General features: G+C 43.8%; 2 protein-coding genes across 2 annotated transcripts; both read right to left on the bottom strand.

The window, feature by feature from the left end:
* Positions 1-11,368: 11,368 nt before the first annotated feature.
* LOC306932070 (GTP:AMP phosphotransferase AK3, mitochondrial-like) lies at positions 11,369-12,028 on the bottom strand (the record flags this gene model as incomplete). Its single annotated transcript, XM_079513775.1, has 1 exon — positions 11,369-12,028. The coding sequence occupies one exon, from the start codon at positions 12,026-12,028 to the stop codon at positions 11,369-11,371; it is 660 nt and encodes a 219-aa protein (XP_079369901.1).
* Positions 12,029-14,443: 2,415 nt separating this feature from the next.
* LOC306932778 (chymotrypsin B-like) lies at positions 14,444-20,893 on the bottom strand (the record flags this gene model as incomplete). The annotated part of the gene is made up of 7 exons (XM_079514700.1): positions 14,444-14,605; positions 16,672-16,805; positions 17,039-17,219; positions 18,171-18,258; positions 18,745-18,827; positions 20,205-20,308; positions 20,842-20,893. 7 exons carry the CDS (start codon positions 20,891-20,893, stop codon positions 14,444-14,446), a joined length of 804 nt encoding a protein of 267 aa, XP_079370826.1.
* Positions 20,894-25,682: the final 4,789 nt, after the last annotated feature.

The raw sequence follows: 25,682 nt of genomic DNA, 5'->3' as shown, positions 1-25,682 counted from the left end.
TGCTTATATGAGACAAGTTTAAGGTGACTCAATGTTATTCTCCATAGAGAAAAAGTTCCACGGCACGGGATGATTCATCCCGTGTCCTGGGCATCACTTGTTCATGCCGGATGAACCAGTGATGTCAGGACGTCGGTACTATGTGTCCTCATTCCATCTGTCGCTGGCGTGTTGCTCACTTTTGCTCTGATTTGCTCATGCATGCTGAACTGACTAGGGAGCTCTCTCTCTGTCAGGGTACAAACAATTACACTGTCGTGTCAAGAAACGCCCAGAGCTGGCGTCTCTTCCGGGTTTTTAAACAGCTGGTGGATGGAAATGCGCGTGGCTTCAACTTGTAGCATCGGCAAAGAAAACGGAAACGCTTTGCCGACGTGTCATTGGCACTGTACTTGGTGCTCTCTTTTATCCCTCTACTCCAAAATGTTTTGCCAAAAAATATCAGATCTACAAGCTCACAGCGATCAGAAGAATTTCAGTGCTTGTAGACAGTTGTGTTCCTAAACTGTTGCTGTAACTGCAGTGTTGCTGTACTGAGTAGTCCCGCAAGACGTGAACATGAACTCATGTATTTAGCTGGCCCCCGTGCCGTAATCTTGGTTGTAAATAAACCTATTACTTAAACTTAACACGGAGTCTGCCAGAAACGAGGAACACGAAGGTTTAAATTAGTACCCTCGCCCGCCAAACCCGAGATTCTCGGGTTTGTATTGTTTAGTCCATTTTTTGATCCGATCGTAATGCTATCTGATGTTGCTACCCGCAACAACACATAGTGGGACACTGGCCGCGGCCATTTTGAACATGCACGCGCATCCACTTCCAGTCTAAGCCCACCATTCACAGCTCTGTATCTCAGAAACGACATTGAGGGGGCCGTTTCGGGTGAATACAAGGGTTTTCAACAGGCTGTAGCAGGCGGCTGACACTCGCGGTCGCCTTTTTCCACCACCGACCGACACAACAACATCCGGGCATGAGACCACACATAGCAGTTTGTCATTGTAACATGCGATTACGGATATTTGGCTCTTCAAAGTAAGTGTTATGCGTGATAAAACCTTGGCAATATGCTACCGAGGGATTAATTAATGCTGGCGTGAATTGAGTTAGACTATAAGTGATTCTTTACAATTCGAGAAGTCAACAGTGCTCAAAGAGTTGAACTAGAAGACAGAGGATGGAAAGCTAGTGAGTGGGAGAGAGACAGCTGAAGGAGGTGGAGATGGCCTTGGTTAATGTCCTTGTTTTCTTGTTGTTCTCCCTGAAGTGCTTGAATAATTAATGTCAGCCTTTACTTCATAACACCTCCTCTTCTTTCTCTGGCACGCACGTATGTGCGCAAATAGACTAATACATAAAATATGCACCGGCACATGGACAGGCTTAAAAGCAGACACAACAACGCAACACACGCACACACGCACAGTCGCACACACACAACGCACGCACACACAAATAAACTAATGCATAAATTATGTCCAGGCACATGAATAGAAAAATGGATAAAAAAGGCAGACACCCGCAAAACACAACACGCGCACGGCACGCGCACACATCATGCCTACTGTATGTGTGCATACCTGTACAAGTGTTTGGAAGAATCTATGTAGGCTACTGTACAGTCTTTCTGTCTACGTTCTTCCATACATGCGTGCGTGCCAGCTAGGTACAGTATGACATGTGCACATGAGAGAGATTATTTTGTATCTCCTTGGTTTACTGGCAATCAGTGATAATCCTTGTCTAAATCACTATTTAGTGTTTATCTATTCCATGTTCAGTGTGCGTGTCAAGTTTGACAAATATGTCCTCCCTCAATCTATCATCCCCACCCCTCTCCCCCTCCTCCCCTCCCTGTTTAATCCATTAAGACCTCAGGTTCTACAAAATGCCTTCTGAACCTAGCAAGTGGCGGTGTGCGGGTGTCCCTTCTTTCTCCTACGTTAATAGCCTACGCTAAAATCTAAAATGACCCGGTTGTAATGGGTTAATCCATAAGACCTTGTGTCTGGTGACCTCCTTTGTTTTCTTGTTGTGTCCTTCCATTCATCCGCCCATCCCTCCATTCCCTCTGTATTTGTGACTCATGTGTGGCTCCAGTGGGATTCTAGGCTATATTGTGGCACCAATATTGTTTTTAGTTGAACTGCGACACATTGCAAAACTATTGCAACAGGCTGTCTGTGCCTCAAACCCTAACCTAACCATAACCGCAAGCACGGGAGCAGCGCATGTTCAAGTGCTAGTCCCACCAGTGTTCCCGCATGTCAGACTACTGCTCCGTCGGAATTACCATCGGATCCCATTTATGCAGTGTTGCATCCTCTATGCAAATGTGTCCTCCAGCGAGCACCTCAAATGCAAAAACAGATACATTAAAGTACGTAAGTACATTTTCCCAAGTGCTGTACTTATTTAAGTATAGCCTACATGTTTGAGGTATTTTTACTTTACAGTATTTCCAATTTTCAATACTTTTACTTCCATTCCACTACATCTCAGATCTTTAAAGCAACAGTGTTGAACCAAGTCCTGCACACTCAGTAACAGAAAACATACTAAAATACCAAGAGCAAAACAATCCACAATGAACCGTGGGAACAACACATAAAGACCACAAAAAGTCCCTGTCCACATGTCCCAACTCCCCATGGTGTGGGTAATCCTCAAAAAAGATTCTGTTAAATAAGTACATTTAGACTATGTATTTGTGTATTTGTTTGTTTGTTCAAACAAACGCAGCACAAGTAAGTAAGTGATCACCTAATGCTGCAGAGGTCCACCATGTTTAACGCAATTCCAAAGTGTGTACAGTACATTGTTGATGTCACAAATGCATGGTTTTCATATCAGCTTGTGTTTAATCCACGTGGGTTCTTGTTTACTAGCACTCCGAACGGCATAATGGCACTGGTTGATCTTGAACACAGTGATTACACTAATGGAGTAATTTAAGGCGATCTTGCAAATCCCTAATGAGTTTTGTTCACGAAATGGGCCCTTGAGACTTATCTGGCTTGGTTCTTGCATCTACAGTATAAGACATCAACATTGAGCCGATGGTGGTCATTTCTATCCTCCTCCCACCTGTCTCATGCCAATCCCCCCCCCCCCCCTCTCTCTCCCCTCTTTCAGTCTTGCCAAGTCTCCGCCTCCTATGGGATGAAAAGTAATTGTGTGCTGGGAACATTTTCCCAAGGCTGTGATCAATCGGTGACCTTCCAGAGAATTCTGTTGCCCTTCAGCTGCTCCAGGCGGGGAGAGAAGGTTAGGTATCGCCGTTTTCCTCCTCATTATGACTCCATCAGTGGGCGTTCTCTCCCTGTTTATGATTGATCTTTCTTATACTTACCTCCAGTGATGAAAGAAGTACAACATTTATCAATACCGTGATGTAGAGAATCCGGTATTCCAAATATACAGGGCTGATGTGATTATGTAATGATAATCAAACTCTGCAAACTAGTTATTAAAGTCGTCAAATGATGAGGTGTAAAAGCACAATATTAGCCCCTGAATATAGTGGTATTGTTGTATTGAAAATACTCCAGTTTTTATTTACCGTACTTAAGTACAGTAGCCTACTTGAGTAAAGGTTACTTTCCGCATGCTTAACTCCAACCTTTCAACTCTTGCCCACGCCTGTACTGATGAGTGGAGAAGAGGAGAAACATGAAAAGAGAAGACAGTGGGATTCTCGTTTCAGGTGTAATATTGCAATATGAATATGCATCACAGCCACAAGCATCAGTAAGTCAATTCTGAAGTAGACCCCTAAGGCAATGCCCTTGGTCAGAGATAAGATACATGCATTTGATTAAAAATAGTGTATGAATAACCTTTTGCCTTTATACTTAATCATATACAGTACAGTACTATACATAGTGCACACTCCATCCTCACTCAATGCTCCCCTCTGCACTATAGTTAAACAATAGCACCCACCCACACACACACACCCCATCAGCCTCCCTCCTCTGTCTTACCATCCTCTGCTATATTTGCACCAGATCTTGTCTTATTTCAACAGAGAAAAGCAGGACAGAATGTGGACATGATTAAATTTTTGGCCATCAGTGGTGATGTGTGCTCCTCCTTAACCATGATGAAATAATTGCACTCATGTTCAAAGAAATTGAATCATGTGGATGTTGCGATCCACACACACAGCGTGGCTCCAATGGGGATCCTCCAGCCTGTGACATTAGTCATCTATTGGGCAAGGTGTCAACCTGCTCACACCCCTATACTGACTTCCGTAATGAAAATAATCAATTAAAGAAATTATTTCAAAATGTATACAATTTATTGTGGAAAATAAATGAACAGGGAGGTACTTTTAGTTAAGTCGTTTTGCCGGCGGTGTGTACACCGCACCAGTGTTGGGCACCGAAAACAGCCAACAACATCTACAAGCTCATGACACGTTGCATCGCAACATGTTTTAGGCTTGTACATCTGCTTTTTTTCTGGTGCCCGACCAGGCAGGAAAGAGGTGTCGTATTACTCATCTGCGGGGAGACACTTAGCCAGGCCCTTAGCCACAACAGCATGAGTTGTCGTAGCAGTGGCGCCATGTAGGCAGGTGACATTTCAGATAAAGTCTGTTTAAAAGCAAGAGTCATGGAGGGCTAGTGTTGTCTTAGCTCCCCTCACCGCTTAAATCTAGACACCATAAAGGGAGCATGGGATTCACAGTGACAAGCAATCAGAGGATGAGGATAAAGTCAGTACGTACGCCCGCTGTGCGCTTTAACAACCAGGAGAGAAGCTACCATTATACCTCACTCTCCTTGTGAGAGGTCCACAGTATGCGGTTGCGTGGTGTTGCATTGCACAATGTCACACTGCTAGACCAGGGGTTCTCAACCCGTGGGTCGCGACCCTTCGGGGGGTCGCCAAATTATTTTGGGGGGCCCACAAATATATATTTTTTTTTATGCAACTGAATGGCTGGAACATGGAAATGAAGAGTTTACATATAGTACACATAGTACATGCATACACCTTCCCTAATGATTATATCTGGTTTCAGTATTTATTTATGGTGTATTATTAAGGTTATTGTAGCAGTCAATTTATATTGGGGGTCGGGAGGGGGCGGGGCGGGGGTCCCGAGACGTTGCCAAAGAATTTTCGTGGGTCCCCGGCCCAAAACGTGACTACGCTAGACAGTAGTATTTGCATCCATGGAATTTATGATTTGGCCAATTGAATTAGCAGTACAGTACGGTGTACCACGCATGGAATCATTATATCTATCCCCGCCGTATGATCAAAGTAGACAGTTTAGACTGAGGCAATCAGTGAGTGTTTTGTCCTTGCTCACACTTGTTGCACAGGAGTAGATTTATTACGAGAAAGTGTAAAACTGAAACATAAAATGCAAAAAGCAGAAGGCACAATTAATAACAGAAATACAAAGAACTTGTGTCACAATTGCGAACTAACAGGGAACAACAAAAGTATTTCCTGTCAGCATACATTTTAAGGCAAACATGAGAGAAATACTGAACTAGTAGTAAGGTTAAGTAGTATCGAAGAGCATCCACATGAGGCCTGAACTGGAGACAGGGAGGTACTAACCAAAGGAATAATAGAACAACTAAGTGGCAGAAAGTAAATTAAGGACAATATAGTTTCTTCTTTTATTCAGTTAGTAAGTTGTCAATTCCAACCACATGGTAAAGTGATGTATAGTGATATTGTTTTGAGTTTATACCACAACCCCATATTATGAGATATTTTGAACTCTGCATTCTAAATTTAACTCTGTGAGGGTACAGATGGAACATGGAACCAAATGAACCCCACAATCCATGAATTAGTACCACCCACTCAACATAAATCGTTTATGAACATGAACATCTAAAATCAGTTTGTGCCTCTAAGCCTCTGCAAGGGCTTGTGTGTGCTGTTGTATTGTGCTGATGTTTGTTCTCGGTCAGTGGAGGCAGAGCTGTGTGTGTATGAGGAGTTAAGTGGCTGTCTCTGTCATGAAATGACACACGGCTTCTGCCATTTAATGGCACACTAAGTGGCAAAGGAGCAGGGCAGCTTTAAATAAATTTAACAAGAGAGTTTCATGAAGTTTTTTCCTCACAAAAGCTGGAGTTAAAAAGGGATATGTGTGTATACACATTGCCTGATGTAGGACAAATCCTGTGGACTTGCCTTACTGTACTGTACGTACTATGTCAGGATTATTTGTGTCTATGCATGGATGTAAACATCTTACATGATTGTCAATGGTGCAGGTGTTTCTAGAATGTGGCAGTATACACTCCATCCAGATCTAAAAGCTCTCCACATTGCAACGCAGGTTGCAATGTGACACATTGTGAAAAGGTTTGAGGCTTAATGTGGTTATCACACAGTCATTGTTCATTGGACTGTTAAATTTCCCAAAAGATAACGCATGTATTTAATTCAGTCTGCTCAGAAGTAGGATAAAACATAATTAAAATCAAGCTAATTGAACCATGGATATACATAGTGTTCCAGAACGAAGGCAAGGCGAAAAAGAAAATACACACATATGTTGATCTGATCCCCCATGCCAAAGCGCAGCGGATTTGTCTGTTATCACTGTATTAAATATACGAAATCAACCGTTATCAGGACGTTGGAATATGGCTAATATGGCCATACTGGCATACTGGACAAAGTGGACATTGTGGTGTTTGGCTGTGTTCACCCGGACTGCACACATGCATGGTGGTGCAGACATAGCCTGCATGGTCAAGGACTCCCCCTGCTGAACGTGTCATTTCCAACTCTATTGTCGGGGCATGGAAACTAGGGGATACTAATATTTACTATTCTCTGCCTATCGGGACGTAACTCGGACGGCGCTGAGTCGGGTCTCGTGGCCTTCGCAACGCTCGGCACGGCAACTCGGACGGCTAGCGCCTCGCTCGGCGGTGCCTCACGTGGCTCAAGGCCACCAGACACGGCGCGCCTCCGTCATTGACACAAACAGCAAACGCTCCCATAGTTTCAGTATGTTGATTATCACATACTGGGGGTATTTCTAAGGTGCTGATTACGAACATTATCTTGATTATCGGGTGATAACATCCAAAACGGGTGCAGCGCGCCAGCGCTCGCTCGCAGTCTGCCGTCTTTGCCGTATTTGAATTTCACGCCTGTCGTGCAACACGTACTGTCGTGCGACAGTAAAAAATAAACAATATTGTCCGTGTGTTTGCTATATGTTGCAGTAGTATTCTCATTGCATGCGGAAATAATAATAATAATGATCAAGCCTGACCATTATTATGTCAGTCACTTCATCATAATTGAAGTAACCTCAACAGGGTCATCCATATTTCCACACTAATGCATACTCCACAGCTCCAAAACCAAAACGAGTTTGAAACGCAGACATGAACTCAGTCAGGAATAAAGATGTTGTTCACCAGCTCATTTGGCCCAGTTGCTCCATCTGTAAAGAAACCCACAAGTTTAACTTTTTCCCCCTCTATTCTTCATTATGTCTTATCCGTGGGATTATCTCTTATACTGAGATGGAAAAAAAAGAAGAAAAGAACATCCCATCTCAGCAAATACACAGGAGATCCACTCTCTTGCTGGTTTATTCTAAAACCTTTTACATCACACAATTGTGCTGCCAATTACTGGCTTGTGTGACATATTCAGTGTGCGTGTTTGACATCAGCTGAAAGCATGTTTTTGTCCCATAGTAAAAACCTGACAACTAGTACTTTCCCAGTTACAAAAAAAAGAATAATAATTATATGTCACATCAAATTACACAGTGCAGTTTGTTTTCATGTACAAGTAACCTGAATCATGCACTGTATGTGTGGGTGAGAGTGCGTGCGTGCGTGTGTGCGTGCGTGCGTGCGTGTAAAACAACACATTGAAAGTGGAATCATCTCCTTCATGTCGACTCAAAGACTCCTAATGAAAGACGGGCAAGAGAGAGAGTGTTTATTTTGAGAGATTGATTGTTCGAAGGACGAAACGGCAAGATAGCGATGGGGAGTGATAGAAATAGAGTGCCAATACCTATAGATTATCAGCCCATAGATTCCATTATACATGTGGGCCAGTTGGGCCCAATACCCTCAACTATACTGTACTCCCAGCATCTGGCTCGGTGGCGTGCCTCGCTTGTGAGGACTGCGGATGAAAATTAGCAACTGTGCTATATCCGGTGTATTTACGTCCATGTGACGTCCATTAATATGCATTGTCCTGTCCAAATAAACAAATAAAGTAAAGTAATCATACACCTGACGGAGGTGTGCCGTCAAAAGTGGATTTGAGAAACTGGAGGCACTGCAGAGTGAGCTAGCCGAGAGTTGCGAAGTCCGATTCTGCCGACTCAGCACCGTCCGAGTAATCTACCGATGTACCGAATCATAAATCATATTTACTACCAACTTCTAGGCCTAATTGAAGTGACTACTGGTCAATCACAGCGTGTCTTTTCTTGGATCGGACTTGATAACTTGCCAATGTTTTTGAATGACACCTCTAAACTGTGAGCCCAGTGGAGACAGAGTAGTGCAGTACATAGGAGGGTTGTTATGGTTATACTAAACTGTGAGCCCAGTGGAGACAGAGTAGTGCAGTACATAGGAGGGTTGTTATGGTTGAATGACACCTCTAAACTGTGAGCCCAGTGGAGAGTAGTACCGTACATAGAGTAGTACAGTACATAGGAGGGTTGTTATGGATGAATGACACCTCTAAACTGTGAGCCCAGTGGAGAGTAGTACAGTACATAGGAGGGTTGTTATGGTTTTCTTATTTTTTGGGCATAGCACTCCCTAGCCGCATCCACCCCATCTTGTTTGTAACCTCTACTGAGGAACCTGTTAGAGAGGTCTGTAACCTCTACTGAGGAACCGTTTAGAGAGGTCTGTAACCTCTACTGAGGAACCGTTTAGAGAGGTCTGTAACCTCTACTGAGGAACCTGTTAGAGAGGTCTGTAACCTCTACTGAGGAACCGTTTAGAGAGGTCTGTAACCTCTACTGAGGAACCGTTTAGAGAGGTCTGTAACCTCTACTGAGGAACCGTTTAGAGAGGTCTGTAACCTCTACTGAGGAACCGTTTAGAGAGGTCTGTAACCTCTACTGAGGAACCGTTTAGAGAGGTCTGTAACCTCTACTGAGGAACCGTTTAGAGAGGTCTGTAACCTCTACTGAGGAACCTGTTAGAGAGGTCTGTAACCTCTACTGAGGAACCTGTTAGAGAGGTCTGTAACCTCTACTGAGGAACCGTTTAGAGAGGTCTGTAACCTCTACTGAGGAACCGTTTAGAGAGGTCTGTAACCTCTACTGAGGAACCGTTTAGAGAGGTCTGTAACCTCTACTGAGGAACCTGTTAGAGAGGTCTGTAACCTCTACTGAGGAACCGTTTAGAGAGGTCTGTAACCTCTACTGAGGAACCGTTTAGAGAGGTCTGTAACCTCTACTGTGGAACCGTTTAGAGAGGTCTGTAACCTCTACTGAGGAACCGTTTAGAGAGGTCTGTAACCTCTACTGAGGAACCGTTTAGAGAGGTCTGTAACCTCTACTGAGGAACCGTTTAGAGAGGTCTGTAACCTCTACTGAGGAACCGTTTAGAGAGGTCTGTAACCTCTACTGAGGAACCGTTTAGAGAGGTCTGTAACCTCTACTGAGGAACCGTTTAGAGAGGTCTGTAACCTCTACTGAGGAACCGTTTAGAGAGGTCTGTAACCTCTACTGAGGAACCGTTTAGAGAGGTCTGTAACCTCTACTGAGGAACCGTTTAGAGAGGTCTGTAACCGCTACTGAGGAACCGTTTAGAGAGGTCTGTAACCTCTACTGAGGAACCTGTTAGAGAGGTCTGTAACCTCTACTGAGGAACCGTTTAGAGAGGTCTGTAACCTCTACTGAGGAACCTGTTAGAGAGGTCTGTAACCTCTACTGAGGAACCGTTTAGAGAGGTCTGTAACCTCTACTGAGGAACCGTTTAGAGAGGTCTGTAACCTCTACTGTGGAACCGTTTAGAGAGGTCTGTAACCTCTACTGAGGAACCGTTTAGAGAGGTCTGTAACCTCTACTGAGGAACCGTTTAGAGAGGTCTGTAACCTCTACTGAGGAACCTGTTAGAGAGGTCTGTAACCTCTACTGAGGAACCGTTTAGAGAGGTCTGTAACCTCTACTGAGGAACCTGTTAGAGAGGTCTGTAACCTCTACTGAGGAACCGTTTAGAGAGGTCTGTAACCTCTACTGAGGAACCGTTTAGAGAGGTCTGTAACCTCTACTGAGGAACCGTTTAGAGAGGTCTGTAACCTCTACTGAGGAACCGTTTAGAGAGGTCTGTGGCCTATGTGGCATCCTCACAGCAGGAATTGGCTGACTGGGAAACATTTAACCAAAGGTCGAGGGTGAAAACTGTCACCTCTTAGGAGGGAAAAAGGGTCTGTGGGCTTATGGAACAAATCTGTTTGTATAGTGTTGTCCCTTTTACAAATCTGCACATTGAGGAAGCTTGTGTGCTCCCTTCTTCATGAATTAATCAACTTGCTATTATCTTTTAACCACGATACAATGTTTTTTTTTTTTTAACGTCACTTTACATGTCATGTAAGATGACAACTGAATTTATGTGATTGGTTAGCCGATTTGCTCGTCTGCATATGACGTACATTTTCCTTTCATTGTCAATGGCATTTAAGTTTGTGTTGTACAAATTTATGTCATATTTCAGGCACATATGACGTAAATTCTCCTTTCATTGACAATGGACGTGACAGGACGAAAAGCTGTATATAGGAGGGGCTAGCGCCCCTCAAAAATTGAGAAAAATGGGTTTACAGGGTTCAGCACAAAATTGTGTTCGAATATCCTATTGAAAACGAAAATAATTATGAGTCAATACAGTGTTTAATGCTAAATCCAAAATACACTGGATGCTGGTGGGCGTTGTCTAAGATAAGTCCACCGTCATGAGGAATATATTTTGCCTGATGAAGACCTAAAGGGTCGAAAATTGCAGATGTGTTTGCCAATCAAATAAAGTAAGTCTCTTTGGAGCAATAGAACGCGGATGTTCCTTCCTCCTCTTTGGGCTAGTGTGAATATACCATAGATAGGCCTATGCCTTTTTACTGGTAAAATGCAACAACCGTACAATTCATTGTAGAGTTTTTGAGGGCCGCTAGCCGCTCCAAAATATATTTTTCAGAAATTATGCCATATGGCAGCCAAGTCAAAGGACCTTTAATGATGTAAAAACAGGACCCCATGTGACGCATTGTGGCAGCCAAATCTATGGACTTTTAATGTTGGTTTAGAGCACTTAAACAAACGTATAGCATACAATGTTTGTTTAAAGAACAATACTTCACCCATACCCATACTTCACACAAGTGCAATTTCTTTATCAAGGAATGCCTGGATGTGCGGCCAAATCTTGTTTGTTTCTGTTCCAGAGAAAGTCGCCAGTACCCCTTTCCCCCTGTAGTATGCTAAGACTGGCTCGGTTTGGGTTTCATAGACCTTCAGTCTCTGAGTGACGGTCTCTGGGGTATCGTCAGCCCTCTGTACTAAAGCCTCGTCTGTGTCATCGTCCAGACCAGCAACTCTGGGCGGGTTGAACTCCACGTTGTAGACTCTGCCACTGGGCAGGTGGGTCCAGCGGGAGGTCAGCCTCTCTTTGATGGTCTGTAAAGGCACGTCCAGGTGTATGACCGTATCCACACTGTAGACATTATCCAGGGCCTCCGCCTGGGATACTGTACGAGGGAAACCATCCAACAGCCAGTCGGTCCGCTCCATAGATCGCAGTTCATGCAGGATGAGCTGAGAGATGACATCATCAGGCGCCAGCTGACCCTCCTGTTCTATGCGGTACTTCACCAGCAGACCCAGCTCTGTCTTAGCTTTGATGTTAGCCCTCAAAAGATCCCCGCTAGAAAGCTGTTTCAGTCCAAACCGTTTAGTAATGTGGGCAGATACTGTCCCTTTCCCTGAACCGGGGGGTCCCATTATTACAGCTCGGTATATCGATCGTAAAGCCATCTCTAAATGTGATTAGGAACCACCGCAGTGATATTTGTTTTGAACGTGGCTGAGTGTAGAATTGGGTGCTTGACCGAAAGCCTCAAAGAGTCTGGAAGTGGTCAGGGTCTGCAAAGTCATTTAGTGGAGAGCTTAGTTCAGTAACGCCCATATATGTACTTCTGGGTCAGACGGACCCAAATATGAGGTCCATTCAGAATGATGTCATGATAAGTAAGCGCTGTGCCAATATTGGAAACCAATGGCAAAAAAATAGGAATTTTATTTTTCATTATTTGTAATTATTACTTGCACGAGCAGAGCATGCGCAAGTACTGTTTTCGGTTGCGTATGTTCTTGACACCCTCGGCCAATCAGGGTGCTGCGTGCATACGTGGTGACACCATAGAGTATATAAAAGGATAGAGACTGAACTGGCGCGAAGCTCCGCCCCCCCCAGCTATTCATGTCAGTGGAAGTTGCTCAGTGGCGTTTTGAAGCACCCGGAAGACTGCCGGAAGTACCGTCTCAGAACGTCTACTTCCGCATTTGACCACCACATTTTGGTGGTCAAATGCGGAAGTGCAACCGAGCGCTCAATGTTAAAGCCCAGCACGGGGTTTCCCGGTCATGAATCCACGGGTCCGCCTGTAGTCCCTCATCCTACCACTAGGGCCCAGAGCTTCAACGTTGAATAGCCTCACTGGCCCCTTGGGTGACACCCTCGGCCAATCAGGGCGCTGCGTGCGTACGTTGGTGGCACCCTCGGCCAATCAGGGATTGTGAATTGGTTTTGACTGGACAATAGAATTGTTATACTTCTTTGCAACACATCGTAATTTGTGGAAAGTTAATTAGGTGTAAGAACACCTTCATTCTCTAAAGTTTTTTTTAACAGTTGTTATAGGAAAGGAATTTAGTTTTCGATTGGTGTAAGTTTTATTTTAAATGTTTGTTTATGGGTTTCATCTTTATTTGTTATATTTTATAGAGGGGGGACAGTAAGTTGACAAGAGTCAGATCAGAGATAAGTTGCACACTCTGCTCGCGCACAAGTAGGCCATTCATGGCCAACTTGTCTGCAGAGCACCGCCCGTCTCCACGTGTATAAAGACCGGATGTCGGCCGTTCACTCTCCGTCAGTCTGTCTCGAGACTACCCTTGAGTTGATTGAATCACATGTGTGGGCGGAGTATCATGGGATGTCACTAATGGTGATCACTGATCACTCACATGGTCCTGTGTGTATTGCACCTGATGAGAGAAACACATTGTGCAATAATAAACCGTTGAAGCAAGTCCTGCATTTGTTTTTGGAGCACACTACCTCCTATACCTACAACAACTGATATTTTTCCAAGTTTATTTTATTTGGGTCTCTCCTGAAGTGCCCAGGACAGGTAATGGTATTATTTTCTGATGCAATTTGTTTTTTTCTGCCTTTTTAGATCATCAGGATCTGGATTCAAACCCCTGACACGCTGTCAGCAGGCAGCATTAACAGCCTATACAGGTATAGTTGCACAAACCACTATGCCAGCCGCCCGTGCCCTGATTATCATTTCTAAAACAATTTGCAGAGCTCAGCTCTCCCTCTTAGTTCAAACACACTGGTTGGACATAAGACTGTACTTTGAAGATATGTAGATGCTTCTTTGGTATGCATGACTGTTAGCATGCATGTGTGTGCGTGCATGCGTCTCCCTTTCCACCAACACAAACCAAGTACTGGATCTGGTGCTAGTGCACAGTTTCCCTCTGACTGGTGCACAAGGCTTAACTTTATGCAGACAGTTTCCTTTATTCTTTCCATTGGACATTTCAAATGTAAGCGGTGCCTGGTCAAAGTATCATGGGATGTCATTAATTCTGTTGACAGCAATGTGCTCAATGTTTCATTCTGAACAGTACTCAACGGAAAACATATAGCTGCAAGCAGCGATATGAGGGGCCATGTTAGCGAGTTCGCTCTAACACCCTGCCAGGTGCTCCTCTGCTGCACATGGAAAGAGTCAAAGTCTGTTCTCCAGGGTGGGAATCCTCTCAGGACCCCACCTTGTCTGTGTAATATGCTTTTTTTTTTTTTTTTTTTTATCAACCGTCGGTCGGTCGCCAGTGGCCTATACGACCTAGCTGACCAAACTACGACCTAACCGACCAACCTACAACCTAGCCGGCGATCTAGCTGACTATCTTCTCTACCTTCCCTTCTAAATTACACATTTTCCACACACTCCTATAGACACAAAATGCAACCGTATAACACAAGGTTCTTAGGTAGCAAGCATATCTGATGATCAATATATATCCAACAGAAACAACAACTTTCAAAAGAGGTTTTACATGTTTATTGAAATTCAACGTCCAGCTACTGTAGGTCAAGTTGTCAGGATGGGGCTGGGTTTGTGAACGTATAGGAAGTCTTCGGTTGATCTCTTAGTTGGCAGCCAAGATCTGGTCCACCCAGCCACGGAGCACGGTGACGCGGGCGTAGACGGCGGGGGTGTATGTGGAGCAGATGCCGCTTCCCCAGGAGACAATACCAACCAGGGTCCACACGTTGTCCTTCTCACACACCAGGGGGCCACCAGAGTCACCCTGAGACAGTCACAGCAAGACAGGGCCATTACAATTGAAAGCAGATTATTAAAGAAGCAATCAATCAATCAATCAATCAATCAATTTCTTCACAAGCCTCAATACCATGGGCGGATTAACACTTTGACACAGTTACACAAGTTCATTGATTGTAGAATAGCTTCCCTCCTGTTCACAAGTTACACAAGTTATGTTGTCATTGTTTAATCCGCGTTTTTAATACGTTTTAAGTCATACAGGGATTCCACCGGCCAGCGTGGGATAGGTGATGCGTGTTGATGACGTCATTGCAAAAACATCCGTCGCTCTGGTGTGCAAAGGGTTATGGGAAATTGAGGCCCAATGCATTACAATGGTGGCGGTTGTGCGGTGCGGGACACTTTCCTCCTCCGCTCTGTTGTTGTGATCGCCACTTTGGAATATTTTTTAACACTATACGACAAGCGATTACACCGTTTTAAAGTGAATTTCATTAAGCAACTATCAAGTCGGCGCAGTGGCTCTTCAAAGGTTACTGAAAACACGGCAGGGAGACCTTGGAACACAATTGTTTAATCACGGCATTATGACTACAGGTCCTGGGCACAAACTCACCATGCCTGATTCCGCTATAAATCAATCTATAGCCTAATTTGATTAATCAACAATGGGTTGTTAATATTGCAGTAATGAATATAAACAGGAACATAAGTTGCATGTAGAACATCTGGTACAGTAATAGACAATTTCAACATTAAGCATTTAAATAAAGTGAGCCCATATTTCAGGTAATGAGCGGCAGCTCCACACCAAGTTGATATGTTCCATATTTACAATAACAGGGCAGGTGAAACCTGGCTTATGATCGCTGCTGTTGGCTATAGCGACTTTTGCGCAACCTAGTCATGATTGGCTGCTTGAGTCTGACCCCATACTCTGAAACACCACCTAAGCCAATGGGAGTCCGACCCCATACTCTGAAACGCTGCATGGAAGTATCAACCAAGCCCCCAGACTTCCATTGAAGTGAATAGCTCCTCATCCGCTCTCTAGACATATTATAACTCTATGGTCTCAACCCAGAGTCTGTAACGCCCCAGAAAAGGAGGACAGATGCCAACGGAACACCTGGCTGTTAATGATACGCGTGTCATTCTTGTCAGTTCTACGCTCACGCTCATTCTAACCGCTGCTGCATGCCTGCTACAACTGCTTTCTGATGCTATTCTTTACCACAAGCAACATATTGTGTGTTTGTGTGTGTGTGTGTGTGTGTGTGTGTGCGTGCGTGCGTGCGTGCGTGCGTGCGTGCGTGCGTGCGTGCGTGCGTGCGTGCGTGTAGTGGGCAGTGTGTGTGCAGTGGGCAGTGTGTGGGCAGTGTGTGGGCAGTGTGCGTGTGGGCTGTGTAGTAGGTAGTAGAGCCTGTAGTTAGTACATGCTGCTTCTGCTTGCTACTCTGCTTTCAGCTACTACCGCCGGCTAGCCCTCCTAGTGGCTTTGTACCTGCTGGTACAAAGCCACTCCACCGCCAAAACTTCTGCAGTGCCTCCTCGTGGTCACACATGGTAACTGGGTACCATGCGGTCCCAGGAAAAACTGTAGGGGATCTCGGAGCAACAGACGGGCACCGGTCACGAGGACGTCCCACATTAACATTATGTGACCAAATCTGACTGAGGGACTGCCATTGGATTGTTTTGAATTTTCGTTTTTTCACGTCATATGAAAGCAGGGAAAAAGGACATATTGGTTGTTCAGTTTGACCCACCAGTTTTGGAGATATGGCTTGTAGAGTAATGTCTTGCAGAAAACAACGAGTTGAGAAAACAGGCTTGAAAGGTTCACTTCTGTGGTCTCTAACATGTCGATTTCAGCTCTGACACTTATTTCAGACATGCTCTAGTATATGTGAAGAGTCTGCCTGTGCTATTAACTAATTTTCTCCTCTGGTGAAAAGCTGGAATGTGCACGATGGCAGGCTCTCAGTCAAATCTGGTAGAGAGGACTTATCTAGGTAATAGCCTCTAGAATTGCAAACATGCACACATGACTAGATACAAAGTGAAATATGAGGGAGCACATCTCACCATGCAGGAGGTAGCACCAGCACCTCCAGCGCAGATCATGACGTCAGAGATGTTGCTTCCCCAGTGCTCCTTGCACTGCTCATTGGACAGGAGGGGCAGGGCAGTCTGCTGCAGCTTGTTGGGGGTATTGGAGGCTGGAGAGAGAGAGAGAGAGAGAGAGAGAGAGAGAGAGAGAAAGATTAATAATTTAACAAACATCAAGAAAGTAACCCATAATTGTTTAACAATTGCATAACTGCAACCGACCCCCACCCCTAGCTCGGGTCCATATTCCATAATGTCCTTCTAACGCTATGGACCACAGCTACCACCAACACCCCCCCAGCAGTATCCAGTGACATCACATAGAGAGTAGAGAGGGTCTCACCAGTGGCTTGGGTCAGACCCCAGCCAGAGGTCACGCAGGTCATGCCAGCAGCAAAGACATCAGTGGACTCAGCCAGGCAGACAGGGGACACGTTGGTGCCCATGCGAGCAGGGGTGGCCAGCTTGATCAGAGCGATGTCGTTGTTTATGGCGCGAGGGTCCCAGGCAGGGTGGGTGAACACCTGGAAAGGGAGATGACAATGGCCAGGTTTCCCAACGAGAACATGCGCAGCGAGTTTGCATGTGGTTCTTACGTGTGGTTCTTACGTGTGGTCTTCCACATCATGTCCCTTACACATATGCTGTTGCCAATAGGCACCCGTAAGCGTGCCTCTCCAAACACGCCATGGTGTAGCGTAAGCACACCAACTGGTTGGAGAGCCCTAGCAATCGATGCCAGACTTAACCGATTGTTCCATGCAACTTTCCTTATAAGGAAAGTTGCGTCTCTCTCTCTCTCTCTCAATTCAATTCAATTCAATTCAATTCAATTCAATTCAATTCAATTCAATTCAATTCAATTCAATTCAATTCAATTCAATTCAATTCAATTCAATTCAATTCAATTCAATTCAATTCGCTTGTTCAATTATCTTGAACCGATTGTTCCTCTCTCTCTCTCTCTCTCTCTCTCTCTCTCTCTCTCTCTCTCTCTCTCTCTCTCTCTCTCTCTCTCTCTCTCTCTCTCTCTCTCTGTTAAAATATCCCTTCACCCATTTTTAACCTATTTTCATATAATTGATCGTTACTACTGCTCATTATAAAAATGCAACATTTCTGGTCTTACTCCCTCTGTGTCTCAGATGTGGTTGAGGTTCAAAAACCTGCCTACCATTTGGCGATTTCACACACATTTACAAACTTTTAGTTTTTTATTGTATGTATTAATGCACGATTCAATTCTCTAATTCAGCATGCTAACTTGAAGAGAAATTAGCTGTGGGTTCTCATAGCTTGGAAGCTCCATCACGAGTAGGCAGAAATTATGCCATCGTATTATGAGCTTTAGTGAGCGCCAATTATAGGAAGATAAGGTTCAAAATCTATTAACATGAGTTGGGAGTCAGGTTGTGTATAAGTGTGAGTATATGCTTGCATAATATATGGAAGCTAATATATGCCATCACATGTACCTTGGCAGCCTTCAGGATCTGGATGTCCTCGCTGGTTGATGAGTAGTCCTTGTTGTGCTCTCCAAGAATCACACGGTGGTAGTCGGGCCTGAAATGAAACAGACAATTCATTTGTTTCTGTGTTAATTACATCTTTCAAGATGTAATCTATTAATTACATGCACTGTGTAGATACACTGTGTAGATTAGTTATATGCAGGTATAGATTTTTGAGGGCCGCTAGCCCCTCCTATGCCCAGCTTTGTCTGTCTGTGTGAACACAAACACGATGATTTGAATGGCTGATCACCCCATAGCGATGATTTGATTGGCTGAGCAAAGTACATATTGAGGATAGGCCAGAAAAAAGTGATTGGCCGGAATGACATTTGTGATGATTTGATTGGCTGAGCACGGAATGTGATGTATGATGATGTATGATAATATATGATAAGAGCTCCTCTCACTTCACATGAGTGTGATATTTGTATTGATGACATGGATATTTGACTATTCAACATTTAAAAGATCCTGCATTTGAATGTATGAAAGTGGCTGAAAATGTATATGCACAAGGGAGGATTCAGATACTGACCTGAAATTGCAGTGGGCAGCAGTGACAACCCAGTTCTCGTTGATCAGGGAACCTCCGCAGAAGTGAAACGAGTCAAACCTTTGCTGATTTAACATGGAGATAGAGGGTATTAGATGTTAAGCTTAAACATACCAAGGTACTATTGTGATGTCTCTTCACCAACCATGACCACATTTATGATTTGGCATGGACATCACAATCACATTGCATTGCAGATGCATTGCTTACAGTGTAGCACGAGGGCTAGTTTTCAACACCTGTCCACAGGAGACCTTTCTAAAATACAATAACACTATAGTCAAAGACCCAATCAAGTACACAAAAAAGAGTATCTAGTAATATTTTCCATAATCAAAATCATACCCAATACATTGACTTGTGAAACAAAACAAAAGTAGACAAAATCCATCAGGTAACCAGTCATAAACTATAGCATTTACATGTATGCGTCAATATAGACGAATTCAGAAACGGGGTCGCAGCTTACGTATTTCATGTAGGCGGAGACAACATAGCTGCGGGGTAAACCCGCACATCTTCTACTACAGTGAACTGTAGAGTGACTGATGTCTGCCTCAAACGTTACTCTTTCACCTGATTTTTACTAACACTATCATTACAAAGATGCCCAGAACATCGGGATGAACCTGTGTAGTTTATGGCTGCTCCAACAGTAGTGGCAACATTCCAAAAGAAATAAAAATGGAATGTCAAAATATCTACCGCGGTGGCTGAGACCAGAGCCAGACTATGTCGTCTCCGCCTACAGGAGATACGTAAGCTGCGACCATGAGACCCGTTTCTGAATTCGTCTATAGCTTATGTGCAATATAAAAACTAGGCTATGATGACTAAAACTATAAGAATATACTGCCAATTTTGTCAACAAATTAAAACTAGACTAAAATGTTAAGGAGGGACTAGTGGAGAAGAAATAACTAAAAGACAAGTTATTTTATGCTTGGTTGCACTCTGAAAACAGCAGATCTACAAGCTCACAACGGGTCGCGCTGTGAGCTTGTAGATTGGCTATTTTCAGCATGCAACCAAGTGTAAAATCAGCCATTACAACGCCATCAAGTTCCCCCAGAATACATTTTAGTCAGCTGTATATTTAGTCGGCTAAAATTACACTAAAACATTTCAGATGACTAATGACTAAAACAACATTTCATTCCAAAGACTATGACTAAACAAAAAACAAAATGTGCTGTCAAAATCAACACTATGTACAATAAAGTGTGTTGAGAATAATAGTGTTGATGCTGTGTGTATTTCATCGTATCATCATACTGATATACCTCTTGAATACATACTGATATACCTTTTGAATACATACTGATATACCTTTTGAATACATACTGATATTAAACCTTTTGAAAACATACTGATATTAAACCTTTTGAAAACATACTGATATTAAACCTTTTGAAATGGAACGGCTGAAGTCTGACACTCACCTGCAGGGACACCTGCCAGGGCCAGGAGTGTGGCACAGCCTCCTCACCGTTCTTGATGCGGGCATAACCAGTCACCTGGGGAGGGACGGCGGGGCTACCGCAGCCTGGCAACCAGGAGACAATCATGGTCACACTCCTCACTATCAAATCTAATATAATGATCACGTCCCTAACTATTCATCACCGTGATGTAAAGTTATACTGGACTAGAACCATACTTTATACAGTAAGTACAGTAACATTTACATCTACATAAAAAAATAAATGTTCTGGATGTTTGAGGAAAAGCGTTTACTTGAGGTGCAATACAACTCAAGAGGTTCAATTTGTTTTGTCCGAGAATTATTTTGAATGACGGGACTGTAGACTGAAAGGGTGCCCGGACCACCACGCCGGCAGCCCGGGCCCGTACAGAAGAATTTTTACTGTACATATTCATGTTATCATAACAAATATCATTCTTCCTCTCCTCTTTTTAAACTCTAAATTAATCCAAGTGTGTTTGCACGAGCAAGTACTTCAAATCTTTGAGTTTGGGGTAAAGGTTTAAACAAGTTCTGTAGGCTACTACCATTTGACATTTCTTCACTGTAACAAAATCCATGAATTGGCTGAACGAGGACCAGGCTTCCCTTACCGTAAGCGGCGCTGACGAAAGCAAGGCAGGAGATGACCCAGAGAAAAGCCATTGTGACAATGTGACACTGAACCCGGGAGCAGCCAGGGGGGTTCCATATGTATCCTCAAAATCCTCTCAATGTCAACCAATCAGAGACCAGGGGTGTGTCCACCTCAGCTGAACATGAGTTCAATTGAGTTCAATGTCAAAACACTTTCCGTCCGCCTGCATCGGGTCACAGGCAGTGGTCTAAAGTGAATAAGTAACTACTCTACTTGAATATGTACAATTTAAAATACTTTTACTTCTACTCCACTACATCTCGGATCTAAATATTGTAGGCCTACTTTTACTCTACTACATTTGAAAAGTTACTAGTTACTAGTTACTAGTTACTTTGTAGATTTTGATTACTAACAAAACATACACTAACCACTTCAACCCTACAGTAGCCTATACATTTCGGCCATTTGAAAATAGCCGATATACAAGTGTCGCGATGTGACTCAGTGTGAGCTTGTAGATCGTCTATTTTCAAAGGATTTTTTATACATTTGAAAACTTGAAATGAGACATTCTGCATAATGAGTACTTTTACTTTTGGTACTTTAAGTACATTTTCATGCCAATACTGTACTTTTACTCAAGTACAGTAACGGAGTAGTTGCAGTATTGATACATTTTAGTAAAACATTTGAGTATTTCTTTCCACCACTGCTCACAGGTGTTTATCAGGCTGAAGCAATCAGCCAGTTCTCAGGGTTGACGTGCACTGCTTGGATAAATATAGCACGCACTGACCTTGACATGTTCATGTTCCCCCTGTTTTGAAACAGTCTGATGAATTGAAAATAGAGAACCCTGATATGAGATGAGATGAGATGAAGTCTTTTTCTGGTTTTATCCTCGTAGCAGGTTTTATCCTCGTAGCAGGTTTTATCCTCGTAGCAATCTGTGTATGAGTAGAACGTTTAGAAAAACGACAGAAAAGTGTAAAGTGAACTGAACTGAGTGTGTGTGTGTGTGTGTGTGTGTGTGTGTGTGTGTGTGTGTGTGTGTGTGTGTGTGTGTGTGTGTGTGTGTGTGTGTGTGTGTGTGTGTGTGTGTGCGTGCGTGCGTGCGTGCGTGCGTGCGTGCGTGCGTGCGTGCGTGCGTGCGTGCGTGCGTGCGTGCGTGCGTGCGTGCGTGCGTGCGTGCGTGCGTGCGTGCGTGCGTGCGTGCGTGCGTGCGTGCGCTGGTGTCGTGTCTGAACGACACGACACCACTAAACTAAAGCAAACTAGAGATGAAATGGAGTGAAAACCTTGTCATCAAAGCATCAGATGATCAGATGAAGAAACGCAGGCATGAGAGAGATGAAATGACGGTCTCATCGGAGTTGTATTTATTGAAACAAAGACAAATACAGAGAGAGCTTCGACTTGGCCATGCCGGCCCACGGGAGCACAACAGACTGACCACCTCGGCGGCCAGCCTGCTAGAGACCACTGCCTCGAAATTGCCTTTTCCTAGGCTTTTAAGCATGAAACATACAGATTGGGTGTGGTTCAGACTGAGTTGATTTTACATACAGCATTTGGTATCTGTCTCCAACACTACCCACTGCAGGGTAAGGGTAGCCTCTGAGGTGATTGCTTTCAGAGACATGTTGGAGACATGTCTCCTCACCAACCATGATGATTATAAGCACAGAAATGTATAGTTGACCATTTGACATAGACATAGCATAATTATTATGAATGTTATGAATTATGGATACCACACTGGCTAAACAGACATACAGTACATACATACAGTATAGCAACATACATATCCATAGAGACACACGCAGCCACACTGCTCAACAGTGCCACTTTAGGTCACCCTCGCACAATCGTACAATCGTACTCAAACAATATTAATATTATATTAATATATAACTATAAAAATAAATTACCTACAGTACAGTATGCGTCCTATGCTATATGTATGTCTACGCATGTTTTCTGTATCTAAGAATGTTTACTATGCATAAGTGTGCAACTGTGCATCCTTTGTGCAGCAAGCAGCGGTGCAGGCTGCTAAACAACCACTGGCTGGCTGCAGTTATAGTATATAGTTATAGTAGTGTTCAGTGTGAATGGCCCTTTCAGTGTGCATGGCCCTTTCAGTGTGCATGGCCCTTTTAGGCTGCTCAAGACAGATGCGGCCAGTCAGTGGAGCTGTTAGGCATCGCTCAAAAGATTATATGCGTGACTCTGCATGCATGTATTCGTGGCAGAAGAAGAATTTTCACTAAACTGCAATATTCATTTGCTCATAAAAGCTTAATTTCTTTTAATTTACAAACTTGCAAAGCAAATTGCGCAACCATTCCAGGAATAGATTGATTTTAACCTTTTTTCATCTAATTCAAAATGGTGGGAGATGATCTAAGGGTCACAGGTCATAGGTCCCCATACCACATTTGTTCCTCGTGACGAGACGCATAATGTGTGTTGAAGTTTTATTGCTGGCGGTCAATCATGTTCATTATTGCATTTTCAATTGATCGCTGCAATGCCAATGGTTGTGGGCTTCCGGCTTCGTGTCTAAGCAGGGTTTGCCACATTTGTAAAAAACTACGGCACGGTTTGGCCTGGAGCGCAGACAGAAGACATTATTCATAATTCAAAATTGTGGGTGATCTAAAGACAGAGGTAAAAACTCAGAACACGAAAGTTGTTCAGCATTAGGAGACGCATAAGTGTATGGAAGTTTTATTGCTGATGGTCAAACGGTGCATGAGCTATGCCTTTTCAGAGTTTGCATTGAATACTATAGTGCCACCCTTTGTCGAATCAAAATCAAATCAAACTTTATGTATAGAGCATGTTTAAAACAACGTGCTAAGATTGACCAAAGTGCTGTAGAGATCAGAGGCAGAACATAACAAGCAAGAAACACAATATACAAGCAAGGAACACAATATGAGAAATGTCTACATGATCACAGGAATATAGAAAGCATGAAAAATCACACCTGTGAGAAGTGAGGGGCGCTCTTATCATTATACATCATCTCATGAACAACTGAATTTATGAGATTGGTTAGCCGATTTGTCTACATATGACGTAAATTTTCCCTTCATTGTCAATGGCATTGAAAACAGAGAACACTACAGTAAAAGAAAACGATATGGACGATATGGACTCAGATTGAATTAAAAGCCAGAGAAAATATAGATGAGTTGAGATTTAAAAACATTTATAGACTGGGCGGATCTAATATAGAAGGGCAGGCTCTTCCAGATCCTGGGGGCTGCTGCCCCTGGTGGTTTTCTTAGTTGTCCAATGGCCAATGGTTGCGGGCTTTGCGTCTTTACTGTTTGGCATAGCCCTCTACCATAAGTTTTGCAAAAACCGACTGCATGGTCAAGCCAATATTTGCAATATTTGGTGGAAGAACAAACATTCAAAAACAATGAAGGACCATAGGGCCTTCGGGCTTGGCCCCTCAACAAAAAAACATAATGCTTCATTTCAAGGTTTATATATATATATATATATATATATGCGGATGCATGCACACCTGAGGGCGTGCATGCATCCGCCTGGGTGACGGCAGACGCTGGCACTTTGGGATGCAGGGGGTTCAGATCAACATATGAAATTAATTCCGTACTGGCCATATATGGAGTGTGTTTTGAGTGTACAGGGTTTGATGAGATCATCAGATCAACATATGGAATGTCAGAACAGGTCAGCTCCATATATGGAAATCTAAGGGTGGCAGCAGGGGCAGTGTCTTGAGTGTACAGGGTTTGATGAGGTCAGATCAACATATGGAATGTCAGAACAGGTCAGCTCCATATATGGAGATCTAAGGGTGGCAGCAGGGGCAGTGTCTTGAGTGTACAGGGTTTGATGAGGGGCCAGATAGGGTCGGGCGTTAATTTTCGGGCCTGTTGGGAACTCTACTAACCAGTAAGACGCCTTAATATAGACGACAGGCAACCAAAGGGCTGTCACACTCTACCAGAATAATGTCACTTCATTATGTCAGCACTGTCATAGAAGTTTCATTTTAAATGGTCTCATATAAGCATTGTGGTCCAAAAATAAATAAACTGTCTCAGCGATATTGTCAGGGAGTTGTCTCTGTATCGTCACAACTGTAAATAAACTGTCTCAGAAATTTGTAATAATTCAACGGCGGTAACATTACCGTTTTCTCTTATGTCTTAAGTCAAACCACTGCGATCATGGGAAATGGATGGGAAGTCCCTGGCAGTCAAAATGACCAAAGCGATCTTTGCGCGTGCGTGCGTGCGTGCGTGCGTGCGTGCGTGCGTGCGTGCGTGCGTGCGTGCGTGCGTGCGTGCGTGCGTGCGTGCGTGCGTGCGTGCGTGCGTGCGTGCGTGCGTGCGTGCGTGCGTGCGTGCGTGCGTGCGTGCGTGCGTAGAATACACATTTTTAAAGGCCGTTTTCTCAAAATGAGTTTTCCTCATACTGGGACAAAGAATCTCCACTTCAGTTGCACTCACATACACCAAACTTTCCAGTCTTATTGTCTCCACCAGGCCGAAGGCATGGGGAGAGAGTATGTTTTGCACTCCGTCCGTCCGTCCGTGTGTCCGTGTGTCCGTCCGTCCGTGTGTCCGTCCGTCTGTGAACAGCTAATCTCCGGCACCGTTAACCCGGTCGATGCCAAATTTTGCAAACACACTCCCTGGATGCCAACGATGAACCTCTGCCCCAAAATTTCCAGAATGGCCTGTTATAGCGCCACCAGGAGGCCGCTTTGTGCAAAACAAGTTTTTGGACAGTACACCTACATATTTTGTCCAAACATCACGCAAATTGGTACACAGTCTCTCTAGAGCCATTCAACGAAACGGG

The sequence above is a fragment of the Electrona antarctica genome, assembly GCF_951216825.1.
Source record: "Electrona antarctica genome assembly, chromosome: 11".
In the NCBI taxonomy this organism is placed as follows: domain Eukaryota; kingdom Metazoa; phylum Chordata; class Actinopteri; order Myctophiformes; family Myctophidae; genus Electrona; species Electrona antarctica.
This window is presented reverse-complemented; position numbering and strand designations above follow the sequence as displayed.